The 13,893-nt window shown below is 34.4% G+C and overlaps 1 protein-coding gene across 2 annotated transcripts in view; it reads left to right on the forward strand.

Moving 5' to 3' along the window:
• LRRIQ3 (leucine rich repeats and IQ motif containing 3) overlaps positions 1 to 13,893 on the forward strand; it is a 199,303-nt gene that overhangs the window by 7,364 nt on the left and 178,046 nt on the right. The window contains exon 2 of one of the 2 annotated variants that reach the window (XM_061121611.1): positions 13,578 to 13,826. In XM_061121611.1, coding sequence (XP_060977594.1) covers positions 13,578 to 13,826 — 249 coding nt within the window. Of the gene's footprint in view, positions 1 to 13,577; positions 13,827 to 13,893 lie in introns of those variants that run through there. The other variant, XR_009689184.1, reaches the window with a different exon arrangement.

The following is a 13,893-nucleotide window of genomic DNA, read 5'->3' on the forward strand; positions in this document are numbered from 1 at the left end:
CTTTCCTTGCTTTGAAATCTGCTGTCTGAAGTTAATAAAACCACTCCTGCTTTTTTTTTTAATTAGTATTAGCATTTTATATCTTCCTCAATCACTTCACTTTAATCTATATGTCTTTATCTTTAAAGTAGGCTTTGTTGTAGGTAAATATAGTTGAGTCTCATCTTTTTTTATCTCCTTTGACAATCTCTTGTCATTTTGTCAATTTTTCGTCATCATTGCATTTTGACTGCTGATGATCATTATGATTATTGCTATAGTTTGATTAATATCTGCCATATTCACTACTGTTTTTTGTTTATTGCCACTGTTTTTTGTTTATGTTTTTGCCTTCCACGCTTTTTCTGGCCTTTTTGGTTTTAATTGAACATTGCATATGATTCCATTTTCCTCCATTATTAGCATATTCATTATAGTTCTTATTTTACTTTTTTTAGTGGTTGATCTAAAGTTTGTAATACACATTGATAACTAATCCAAATCCATTTTCAAGGTAGTCTGAGTACCTTATAATAAGAAAATAAACCTAATTCGTTTCTTCTGTCTCTTATTATTATTGTGATTAATTTCATGTATATAAGCATTCATAATTTCATGTGTTTGCTTTTAGTATTTTGACAAATTGGTACCTATTAGAACAGTTAAGAAGAAGAAAACTAAAATGTTTTATTTTACCTACACCTTTTTATTTCATAGTGCTTTTCCTTGCTTTATGTAGAACTGAGTTTCTGAACTACAGTATATTGCCTTTCTCTAAAGAACTTCTTTTGATATTACTTGCCAGTTAATTCTTGTTGTTGAGTCACTAAGTCATGTCCTACTCTTCATGACTCCATGAACTGTAGCACACCAGGCTTCCCTGTGCTTCACTGTATCCTGGAGTTTGCTCAAATTAATGTTCATTGGTTCAGTGATGCCATCCCACCATGTCATTGTGTGTCTCACTCTTCTCCTGCTCTCAATCTTTCCCAATATCAGGGGTTTTTCAGTGAGTTAGCCCTTCATTCTATGTGGCCAAAGTACTGAAGCTTTAGTTTTAGCATCAGTCTTTCCAATGAATATTCAGGACTAATATCCTTTATTTTTATTTACTTATTTATTTATTTATTTTTATTTATTTTTTCCATATATTTTTATTAGTTGGAGGCTAATTACTTTACAGTATTGTAGTGGTTTTTGCCAACATTGACATGAATCAGCAGTGGAACTGGAGGAATCAATCTGCCTGACTTCAGGCTCTACTACAAAGCCACAGTCATCAAAACAGTATGGTCGTGGCACAAAGACAGAAATATAGATCAATGGAACAAAATAGAAAGCCCAGAGATAAATCCACGTACCTACGGACTGGGAAAACTGGTCAACCACTTGTAAAAGAATGAAACTAGAACACTTTCTAACACCATACACAAAAATAAACTCAAAATGAATTAAAGATCTAAATGTAAGACCAGAAACTATAAAACCCCTAGAGGAGAACATAGGCAAAACACTCTGACATAAATCACAACAGGATCCTCTATGATCCACCTCCCAGAATATTAGAAATAAAAGCAAAAATAAACAAATGGGACCTAATGAAACTTAAGAGCTTTTGCACAACAAAGGAAACTATAAGCAAGGTGAAAAGACAGCCTTCAGAATGGGAGAAAATAATAGCAAATGAAGAAACAAAGGATTAATCTCAAAAATATACAAGCAACTCCTGCAGCTCAATTCCAGAAAAATAAATGACCCAATCAAAAAATGGACCAAAGATCTAAACAGACATTTCTCCAAAGAAGACATACAGATGGCTAACAAACACATGAAAAGATGCTCAACATCACTCATTATCAGAGAAATGCAAATCAAAACCTCAATGAGGTACCATTACACGCCAGTCAGAATGGCTGCTATCCAAAAGTCTATGAGCAATAAATGCTGGAGAGGGTGTGGAGAAAAGGGAACCCTCTTACACTGCTGGTGGGAATGCAAATTAGTACAGCCACTATGGAGAACAGTGTGGAGATTCCTTCAAAGACTGTAAATAGAACTGCCATATGACCCAGCAATCACACTTCTGGGCATACACACTGAGGAAACCAGATCTGAAAGAGACACGTGCACCCAATGTTCATCGCAGCACTGTTTATAATTGACAGGACATTGAAGCAACCTAGATGCCCATCAGCAGACGAATGGATAGGGAAGCTGTGGTACATATACACTATGATATCCTTTAGGATTGACAGATTTGATCTACTTGCTGTCCCAGGGACTCTCAAGAGTCTTCTCCAGCACCACAGTTCGAAAGCATCAATTCTTTGGCACTCAGCCTTCTTTATATTCCTACTCTCAAATTTGTACATGACTACTGGAAAAAGCCTAGCTTTGACTGTATGGACTTTTGTTGACAAAATGATATCTCTGCATTTTAATATGCTGTCTAGGTTTGTCATAGGTTTTCTTCCAGTGAGCAAGTGTCTTAGTTTCATGGCTGCAGTTACTGTCAGCAGTGATTTTGGAACCTAGTAAAATAAAGTCTGTTACTTTTTCCAGTTTTTCCCTGTCTATTTGCCATGAAGTGATGGGACCAGATGCCATAATTTTTGTTTTTTGAATGTTGAGCTTTAAGCCAGCTTTTTCACTGTACTTTCACCCTCATCAAGAAGCTCTTTAGTTCCTCTTCTCTTTCTGCCATTAAAGTAGTATCATCTGAATGTCCAAGGTTGTTAGTATTTCTCCTGGCAATCTTGATTACAGCTTGTGATTCATCCTGCCCTGCATTTTGTATGATGTATTCTGCATAGAAGTTAACTAAGCAGGGTGACAATATACAGCCTTGACATGCTCCTTTCCTAATTTTGAACCAGTCTGTTATTCCATGTCTGGTTCTAACTGTTGTTTCTTGTCTTGCATATGGGCTTCTCTGGAGGCAGGTAAGGTGGTCTGGTATTTGCATCTGTTTAAGAATTTTCCACAGTTTGTTGTGATCCACACAGTCAAAGGCTTTAGTATGGTCAGTGAAGCAGAAGTAGATTTCTTTTTTTTTTTTTTCATATTCCCTTGTTTTTTCTTTAATCCAATGGATGTTGGCAATTTCTGGCAACTTATTCTTTCAATATTTGCTTGTCTGTGAAAGTCATTATTTCTCCTTCACTTTGAAAGTTTATTTCAGAGGGTACAGAATTCTAGGTTGGAGAGGTTTTTCTGGAAAAACTTTAAATATTTTACTCTCTTTTTGCTTGTGTGGTTTCTGAGGAGAAGACAGCTGTAATTCTTATCTGTGTTCTTATGTTAGATATTTTATCTTCTGGTCTCTTTCCAGAATTTTTCTTTGTCTTTGATTCTCTGTAGCTCTCTTAGTTTTCTTTGTAGATTATTTCAAATGACTCCTGGGTTGCAAAATCATCTTATAACTATCCTATATTAGCATGAGGTTTTTGTTTTTATTTTTTTTTCTGGGGCATAGAGAGGGCATGTGGTAAAGAAATAAATTAGCAGAATCAGTAATTAAATTTCAGTTTATAAATATGCTATCTATTATGTTGTTAGAAGTATGTTAATGACCCAACTTAGTTGTTTTTCGAATGCTAACCAAGGTTTTTTAAGCTACGATAAATATTGCTATGCTAAATATTTCCTATTTTTTAATTTTCTGTTCATATATTTTTTTCTGGATATTTTAATTATCAATCGTTTTTGTTGTTTTATATCTATCTTCTGGTTCATCACAATTTATTTTTTTCAGGTTTATGGGTTTAGAGTCTGAGAGTACAGAATAGAAATTGAAAACTGAAATTTTCACAAGTTTTTTTAATAACAGAAATATATGTAGTTTCCTAAATTTTAGAAAGCAAATGCATTTATAGGGGAAAATAGCATGTTCTGATTACAAGTGAGTCTTGATTTCTTGCTCCAAATTGTATTTTGTGTCATTTGAAATGAAAATGCAATGTTTCAAAGAATTGAATGTATTTATATTAATTTATAAACCAGCTAAATTTCATTTTCCAGAAGAGATGGAATATTTTGACTATTCTAATAATACCCTTCTTTAGTTTTTAAAGTGCATTTTGCCTGTGGTTTCAAATTACAGCAAGTCTTCTTCAAAACAGGATAGATTCAGTAAATTTATTAGCTAAACTTAATAAGTATTTTAAAATACAATTACTATATATGTTATGGATTTCAGTCTTCTACAGATATTCTACACTACAAATAGTTTGTGACCATGATAGATATAAAATATTGCTAATTATAATCTTTATATTTTTATTTTCAAAAAACTTTGTTTTTATTCTTTTGTATGATTTTATTTTATATACAGAATCTTATCATCTTTTGTAAAAATTCTAGAGTCTATTATCCAGCATTCCACTTGTTTATAATATCATAACTAGTGTTTAGAAAATAAGTTACTGGAACACAGATCATCAAAACTAATATTATATTTTCATACACTTTTAACTTAAAATAATGTATCTGTATTTCTAGTATTCAAAGTTCCAGGGAATGAATGTGATGTCTAAAGGTCGTTGACACAATTAACAAAGAATTTATTTGAAAAATATTTAAATATTTTTATATATTCATTTGAAGTTAAAATAGATACACAGAATACATTTTTTTGATTTTACTTTTCAGCTTTTAACCTAGGTATTCATCAATCATAACCACTTATACTTTCATTATGTGTATTTTCCACCAAGTTTTTAAATGGAAAAATTTCAGAAAAATGGTTTGTAATTGATGTAATATTTATTGTATAAAAACATGGTTTTTATAATTATCTGATTAAAAAGAAATGCTTTTTTATTTATAATGTGTGATAACTAAAAAGTTAGTATTGCAGTCAATAGAAACTAGTGAAAGCTTACTGACAGTGGTACTGATATCTTTACATATATATATATATACATACACCCATATATGTATGTATATATGTATACTGATATATATATATATATATATATACTGATATATATATCAGTATATAAAGATATACTGATATCTTTATATATATATATATATATATATATATATATATACATACATACACCCGTATATATTTTTAATTGAAACACAATTGATTTACAACAGTATGTTAGTTTCAGGTCTATAGCACAATGTCTCAAATATATTCTTTTTGTGATTCTTTTCCCCCGTATGTTGGTGCTGTCATTCAGTCACTGAATCATGTCACACTTCTTGTGATCCCATGGATGGCAGCATGCCAAGCTTCCCCGTCCTCAGAGTTTGCTCAAACTCATGTCCATGAGTTGGTGATGCTATCCAGACATCTTTTCCTCTGTCACCCTCTTCTCCTCTTGCTCTCAATATTCTCCAGCATCAGAGTCTTTTCCACATTATGTGGCCAAAATATTGGAGCTTCAGCTTCAGCATCAGTCTTTCCAGTGAATATTCAGGACTGATTTCCTTTAGGATTGACTGGTTTGATCTCCTTTCTGTCCAAGGGACTATCAAGAGTCTTTTCCAGCACCACAGTTTAAAAGCATCAATTCTTTGGCGCTCAACCTTCTTTACGGTCCAACTCTCACATTCGTACATGACTACTGGAAAAATCATAGCTCTAGCTATATGAACCTTGGTTGGCAAAGTGATGTCTCTGCTTTTTAATATGATGTCTAGGTTTGTCATAGGTTTTCTTCCAAGGAGCAAGCTGTTTTTTAATTTCATGGCTGTAGTTACTCTCTGATGTAATTTTGGAGCCCATGAAAATAAAATCTACCAATATTCCACTATTCCCCCCTTATAGTTTAGTAGAAAATATTGAGTATAATACCCTGTGCTATACAATAGGTCCTTGTTGATTATGTATTTTATGGTGATGTATAAACATATATGAATAACATGTTATTCATATAAATGTTAATCCAAACCTCCCAATTTTTCCCTCTCCCACCCTTTCCTCTTTGTTAACCATAAGTTTGTTTTTTGGAATTTTGATTGGGTTTATATTGCACCAGTTTGATGGACATGAATTTGAGCAAGCTCCAGGAGTTGGTGATAGACAGGGAAGCCTGGTGTGCTGCAGTCCATGGGGTCACAAAGAGGACATGACTGATTGACTGAACTGAACTGATACTGAACTGTAGATAACATTGAGTATCTACATGGACATTTTAGCATTATTAATTCTTGCACTCCATTGTCACAGAATATCTTTCTTGTCTTCTTCAATTTCTGTCGCTAATGTGTTATACTTTTTAGTGTATAGGGATTTTATTTCCTCAGTAAAATTTATTCCTAGATATTTTATTCTTTTGAGACAATTATAAATGGGATTGATTCTGTTTCTGGTAAGTTATTATTAATGTGCAAAAATGCATCAGATTTTCATGTATTGAGTCTGTATCCAATAATGTTACTGATACTTTAATTAACTTTAACAGTTTGTGGTGTGAGTGTATGTGAAATCCTCATGATTTTCTATATGTAACATGTTGTCATTTGCAGATGGTGACAGTTTTCCTTCTTTTTTTTCAACTTTAATACCTTTTACCTCTTATTCTTGCCTCAATGTTCTGATTAAGACTTCCAAAATTATGATGAATAGAAGTAGTGAGAGTGGGCATCCTTGTCTTGTTTCTAATCTTGACGGAAAAGCTTTCAGCTTTTCAGTACTGAGTATGATGTTAGCTGTGAGCTTGTAGCTTATGGCCTTTATTATTTTGAGGCATGTTCTGTCTATACCAAGTTTGAGAGTTTTTATCATAAACTGATGTTCAATTTTGTCACATGCTTTTTCTGCATCTATTGAGATGATCGTATGATTTGTATTGTTCAGTTTGTTAATGTGGTATATCACATGGACTGATTTGTGGCTGTTGAACTACACTTGCATCTCTGGAATAAATCTCACCTAATATGGTATATAATCCTTTTAAAGTATTGTTCAGTTCTGTTTGATAATTTTTTGTTGAGTATTTTTACATATATGTTTATCAGGGATATTGATGTGTACATTTTTCTGTGATATCTTGTTTTATTTAAGGTGGTAGGGTCATGCTGGCCTCATAAAATGAGTTTCAGAATGTTCCCTTATCTTCTATACTTTGGAAGAATTTGAGAAGAATTTATATTAATTCTTCATTTAATGTTTAAGGGTTCACCTCAGTCGTTTTACTTTTATTCTACATTTATGTGTATGTAAAAAGTAGCTTTCCTGTAAACAACAACATATAGTTGAAATACTTTCTGATCCACTCTAACTTTGATCCACTCTGTCTTTTTTTGATGCTTACACTGTTGATATTTAAAGTGATTAATTACATAGTTGAATTATTATCTATATTTGTTAATCTTTATATTTATTGTTTTTGGCACCAAAAAAGCCTTCTTTTCTGCCTCTTATGATTTTTAATAGAGCATTGTATATGATTCTATTTTCTGTCTTTTCTTAGCATATCCATTTTACTTTTTAAAAATTTTTAAATCATTTCCCTAGAGATATCAAAAATTCAAACTCACTCTCAACTAACACTATACTACTTCATCTATGGCATAAATATCTTATAAATATATCCCTAATTCCTCTGTCCTGTTCCTTGTATCCTTGCTGTTATTCATTTCATTTATATGTAAACATAGTTATGAAAAAATGTGCAGTTGACTTTTGAACAACATGGGTATGAACTGTTGTGTCTGTTTCTATGCTTTTTTTTTTTCAATAAATGTAGTACCACACAATCTGTGGTTGGTTAAAGCCAAAGATGCAGATCCTCGGACAGTTTTGTGGAGGGCTGACTTTGTGACTTGAACATTCATGGATTTCGTTATCTGTGGTGGATTTTGGAATCAATTCTCTGTGGCTGCTGAGAGACAAATGACTTTTGACTGTGTGAGTGTTTTCACCCCTACCTTCAGCCGTGTTGTAGAAGCATCAACTGTACATAGGTATGCATATATAATAAAATACATTTTGCTATTAATATTTAAATGAACTTTTATCTGTTATATAAACTAAAAATAAGAAAAATAAGAGATTCTTATTTTATCTTCAGTTATTCCTGCCAGAGTTCGTTCTTTTTTTACATAGATCTGAGTTTTTGAACTATACTGTTTTCCTTCTCTCTAAAGAACCATTCCTTTAAGGCAGGTCTGCTGACAAGAATTTTCTTGTTTTTGTCTGTGATTCTTTTTTTCTCTTATGCTTTTTTTAGAATAATTTCACAAGGTATATAGATTTTTTCCTTGGTGAATTTTTCCTCTCAACACTTTACTCTACTATCCTCTTGTTAGGTTTGGTTTCTTAGGGAAAGTTAGATAAAATTCTTTATTTTTCCCTTTCTGTGAACAAAGGGTTTTCTTCCTCTGACATCTTTCACATTTCTTTCTGTATCCTTAATGAAATTTGAAAATGATATATCTAGTTGTATTTTTTTTTTAAATCTTTTTCTTGCTTGGCTTTTTCTGCTTCCTTGATCATTGGGTTTTATCTAACATTAATTTACATAAATTCACCAGCATTTTTGCTTCAATATTTTTTTATGGTCCTTTTTCCTTTAGCACTTTCTTCTCATTCTGGTGTTTCATGTATGCATATTGAATACTTTTTGTAGTTATCCCACAGTTTTGGGTTATTCTGGTCTGCTTTTCTCAGTCTTTGTTTTGTTTGCTTTTCAGTTTTTGAAGTTTATATTGACATATTTTCAAGCTCAGAGAGTCTCTCGTTAGCCACTCAGCCATATCCAATCTACTAAATGAGCCCTTAAAAGGCATTCATCAATTCTGTCATAGTACTTTGTATCTCTAACATCTCTTTTTTATTTCTGTCTCTCTGCCTTATACTATCCATCTGTTCTTGTTTGTGATTTACTTTTTTTTCATTCAGTTGATTAGCATGTAAACCTTAGATGTTTTAAATTTCTAGTCTGGTATTTTCAACATCTTTGCAAAGGCTGATTCTGGTTCTTATGCTTACTCTGTGTTTTTGTTTTTTAGTGTAGTATGTCTTGTAATTTTTTGTTGAAAGACAGACATGATGTACTTGTGAAAGGAACTTGTAAAATAATGATGTTGTGTAGTGATGAGGTGTGGGTAGAAAGAAGTATTCTACAGTCATATCATTAAGTCTTAGTCTTTTAATGAGCCTGTGTAGTTGGGTTGTGGATTTCACAAGTATTTCTTAGTTTTCCTACCTCTTAGGTGGGCAAGAGGGTAAGAGTGGTCTAGAGTTGGATACTCCCCTTTCTCTAAATGGAATGCTTGAGGGAGATGGAATTGAGTCTTTTTCTTTTCCCACGTCAGGTAGACTTTAATAAAACCTCAATCGTCTAGGGTCCATTCAACACTTTCCTTTGAGGACAGGCCTTATTAAGAGCAGAATGCTCTGGTGTATTTCAGAATTATTTATTTCCTCTCTCCTTTTGGAAGCATAAGTGGATTTTTGTCCAGTGTTCACTCTGAGGATGTGTGAGAGCTCCTGGGTATTAATCTCACAAAAGCAAGGAGGGTTCCCTTCATTGACTCCTGGAGTTTTTAGTCTCTTGTCAATACAGTTCAGTTCAGTCACTCAGTTGTGTCTGACTCTTTGCCCATGAGCCACAGCACGCTAGGCCTCCCTGTCCATCACCAACTGCGAGAGTCTACCCAACCCATGTCCACTGAGTCAGTGGTGCCATCCAGCCATCTCATCCTCTGTCATCCACTTCTCCTCCTGCCCTCAATCTTTCCCAGCATCAGGGTCTTTTCCAGTGAGTCAGCTCTTTGCATCAGGTGGCCAAAGTATTGGAGTTTCAGCTTCAACATCAGTCCCTCCAATGAACACCCAGGACTGATCTCCTTTAAGATGGACTGGTTGGATCTCCTTGCAGTCCAAGGGACTCTCAAGAGTCTTCTCCAACACTACAGTTCAAAAGCATCAATTCTTCGGTGCTCAGCTTTCTTTATAGTCCAACTCTCACATCCATACATGATTACTGGAAAAACCATAGCTTTGACTAGACTGACCTTTGTTGACAAAGTAATGTCTCTCCTTTTTCATATGCTGTCTGTGTTGGTCATAACTTTCCTTCCAAGGAGTAAGTGTCTTTTAATTTCATGGCTGCAATCACCATCTGCAGTGATTTTCGAGCCCAGAAAAATAAAGTCAGCCACTGTTTTCACTATTTCCCCATCTATTTCCCATGAAGTGATGGGACCAGATGCCGTGATCTTAGTTTTCTGAATGTTGAGCTTTAAGCCAACTTTTTCACTCTCCTCTTTCACTTTCATCAAGAGGCTCTTTAGTTCTTCTTCACTTTCTGCCATAAGGGTGGTGTCATCTGCATATCTGAGGTTATTGATATTTCTCCTGGCAATCTTGATTCCAGCTTGTGCTTCCTTCAGCCCAGCATTTCATGTGATGTACTCTGCATATAAGTTAAATAAGCAGGGTGACCATGTACAGCCTTGAAGTACTCCTTTTCCTATGTGAAACCAGTCTGTTGTTCCATGTTCAAGGGAACATTTCATGCAAAGATGGGCTCAATAAAGGACAGAATTGGTAGGGACCTAACAGAAGCAAAATATTAAGAATAGGTGGCAAGTATACACAGAAGAACTGTACAAAAAAGATCTTCACGACCCAGATAATCACGATGGTGTGATCACTCACACTCACCTAGAGCCAGACATGCTGGAATGTGAAGTCAAGTGGGCCTTAGGAAGCATCACTACGAACAAAGCTAGTGGAGGTGATGGAATTCCAGTTGAGCTATTTCAAATCCTAAAAAGATGATGCTGTGAAAGTGCTGCACTCAATATGTCATCAAATTTGGGAAACTCAGCAGTGGCCACAGGACTGGAAAAGGTCAGTTTTCATTCCAATCCCAAAGAAAGGCAGTGCCAAAGAGTGCTCAAACTTCCACACAATTGCACTTATCTCACATGCTAGTAAAGTAATGCTCAAAATTTTCCAAGCCAGACTTTAGCAATACGTGAACCGTGAACTTCCAGCTGTTTTAGCTGGTTTTAGAAAAGGCAGAGGAACCAGAGGTCAAATTCCCAACATCTGCTGGATCATCGAGATAGCAAGAGAGTTTCAGAAAACATCTATTTTTGTTTTATTGACAATGCCAAAGCGTTTGACTGTGTGGATCACAATAAACTGTGGAAAATTCTGAAAGAGATGGGAATACCAGACCACCTGACCTGCCTCTTGAGAAACCTGTATGCAGGTCGGGAAACAACAGTTAGAACTGGACATGGAACAATAGACTGGTTCCAAATAGGAAAAGGAATATGTCAAAGCTGTATAATGTCAGTACAGAGCCTGTCGTAACTTGTCAGTTATAGGTTTTCCTATTGGGAGACACTGTTTTCTTGAGAGACCTTAGCTGGTTAATTTCTACTCCCATAAGTTCTAAATCTCTGTATCTGCCTGCCTGTTTCTGTTTGGGGGTATTGGTTCTCCCTGTGACCTCCCTTCTTTGATGGATCTGAGAAGACTTGTTGATTTTTCAGTTAATTGTCCTGCTTTTACTTGCTAAGATTGTGTGACAACTTTGAAGCTCCTTACATGCTGTACTGAAAATCAGAAGTGCCCTCACTTACTTTTTGAAGAGACATTCTATCTTGAGTTGTTAATTCAACTAGATATTTGCTTTATAAGTAATATTCATCTTATGGTGCTTGCTATGTGCCAGACATTGTTCTAAAGCCTTTATGCAGACTCGTTTCATCCTCATGACAATTATTTCCATCAAATACTGTTACTATCCACATTTTATAGATGAGGAAACTGAGGCACATAATTTTGATACATATGAAGCAGGGAATACTTAACTTGTTTGAGGTCACAAAGCTCAGAACAACTTTTATTTTTGTCTTTATTTAACTACCTTAAAGCTGGTTCAAACCATCAAAATAACTTCCTCTGAGCAATAGAAGGTCAAAGAGTTAAAGCTGTGCAAGTTGGACATAAACGTTTAGAAGGCCTGACATATTCTATGTTTATACTTTTTGGAGACCTGATTCAACCATGTAGAAACCTTGCTTCCTTATTAACAGAGACAGATGATTATACTTGTGAGAGGATGACATCATGAGTACTGCTTTAGGTAGAGAGGCCTTTGGATAGTATGGTGAGAGACCCATACATCCCAGCAAAACCTACCTTCCTTCTGTCTTTGCCAGTGTTTCACATATGTAAATTAGCCACCTTGGAGGTATTAGTTTGGATGAGTCCCACAAGATTGAATCTCAGGTCAACATCACTTGGAAAAGAACTGCCATTTGACTAAGTCAACCCACAGACCTAAGAAAGAATAAATGTTGATTTTTTTTCAAACACAGTAGATTTGGGGGTGCTTTATTACACAGTGGAAATATATGAAAAAATGTGCACTTTTTAAAAAAGACATTGGATATTGGTTATAGAGAATTCAAACTGAAGGATTTCAAAGAATTTACAGATTTTAATCTAAATCAGAGAAACTTATTAGGAATCTTTACTTCCAGGTTTATTGTGATATAATTGATATATAACATTGTACAAGTTTAATGTATACAATGTGATAATTTAATACACATATACATCATAAAATGATTACCATGATAAAGTTTGTTAACGTATCTATCACCTCATTACCTTTTTTTGTTTGTTTTTTTATTGTGTGTGAGGACATTTAGGACCTATTCTCTAAGTGACTGTTAAGTATACAATATAGTATTTTTAACTATAGTCATGGTGTTGTAGGCTTCCCAGGTGGTGGTGGTGGTAAAGAACCTGCTTGCCACTGCAAGAGGCATAAGAGACAGGAGTTTGATAAGAGATGAGAGACAGGTCAGAAGATCCCCTAGAGGAGGGCCTTGCAACACACTCCAGTATTCTTGCTTAGAGAATCCCCGTTGACACAGGAGGCTGGGGGATAACAGTCCACAGGGTCACAAAGAGTCAGACACGACTGAAGTGACCTAACATGCCTTTGTGGTGTTCTCCATTGTATCCCCCGAACTTGTTCATTTTATAACTGGAGTTTTGTCCCCTTTGTCTAACATCTTCCAATTTCTTGCACCCCATTTTGGCCACCACTGGCAATCACCAATTTAATTTCTATTTGAATAAAGTTCAACTGTTTTAGATTCTACATTAAGCAAGATAATATAGTATTTGTCTTTCTCTGTTGACTTATTTCCCTTAATATAAAGTCCTCAAGTTTCATTTATGTTGTAGAAAATGGATAAGGAGGGGACACGACTGAGTGACTGAACTGAACTGAGGGATAAATTGGGAGATTTAGATGGACAGAAACACACTACTGCATATAAAATAGATAACTAAGAACCTGCACAGGAAGCTCTACTCAATACTCTGCAATGGCTTATATGGGAAAAGAATCTAAAAAAATGGGGGGTTATATGTATATGTATAACTGAAAGCAATACAACATTTTAAATCAACTATACTCCAAAAAAAATTTAAGAAAAACTCAGAAAAATGCTTTGGGATAGAAGGTTTTCTGGAAATTATATTTTTAATAATTTTAACTTTAACTTTTCTATCCATTTTATTCTTACTCCTAGAAAATATTACTATTTTCAGACACGTTTATTTGAGAAAAACTTTCAAAATTTCTCATTTTTCTTAGATGTTTCATGGAACAATCATAGAAGAGCTAACCAGTCACAGAGAATGGAGTCACTATAATGAAAACATAATAGAAGATCAAAAAGATTTTGTTTTTGTGAAGTTCAGTGGCCTTCATTTAAAATCTATGGAAAGTCTTCAATCTTATATCTCTCTTAGAGTATGCATCTTCTCAAACAATTTTATTACAGATATTCGTCCACTTCAGAGTTGTATGAAATTAATCAAACTTGATCTCCATGGAAATCAGGTAAGCAATCACTTGTTTGCACATAAATGAAGCTGATATCTAATAAGCTCTTAGGTTATCTATATAC

The sequence above is a fragment of the Dama dama genome, chromosome 20 (assembly GCF_033118175.1).
Source record: "Dama dama isolate Ldn47 chromosome 20, ASM3311817v1, whole genome shotgun sequence".
Lineage (NCBI taxonomy): Eukaryota > Metazoa > Chordata > Mammalia > Artiodactyla > Cervidae > Dama > Dama dama.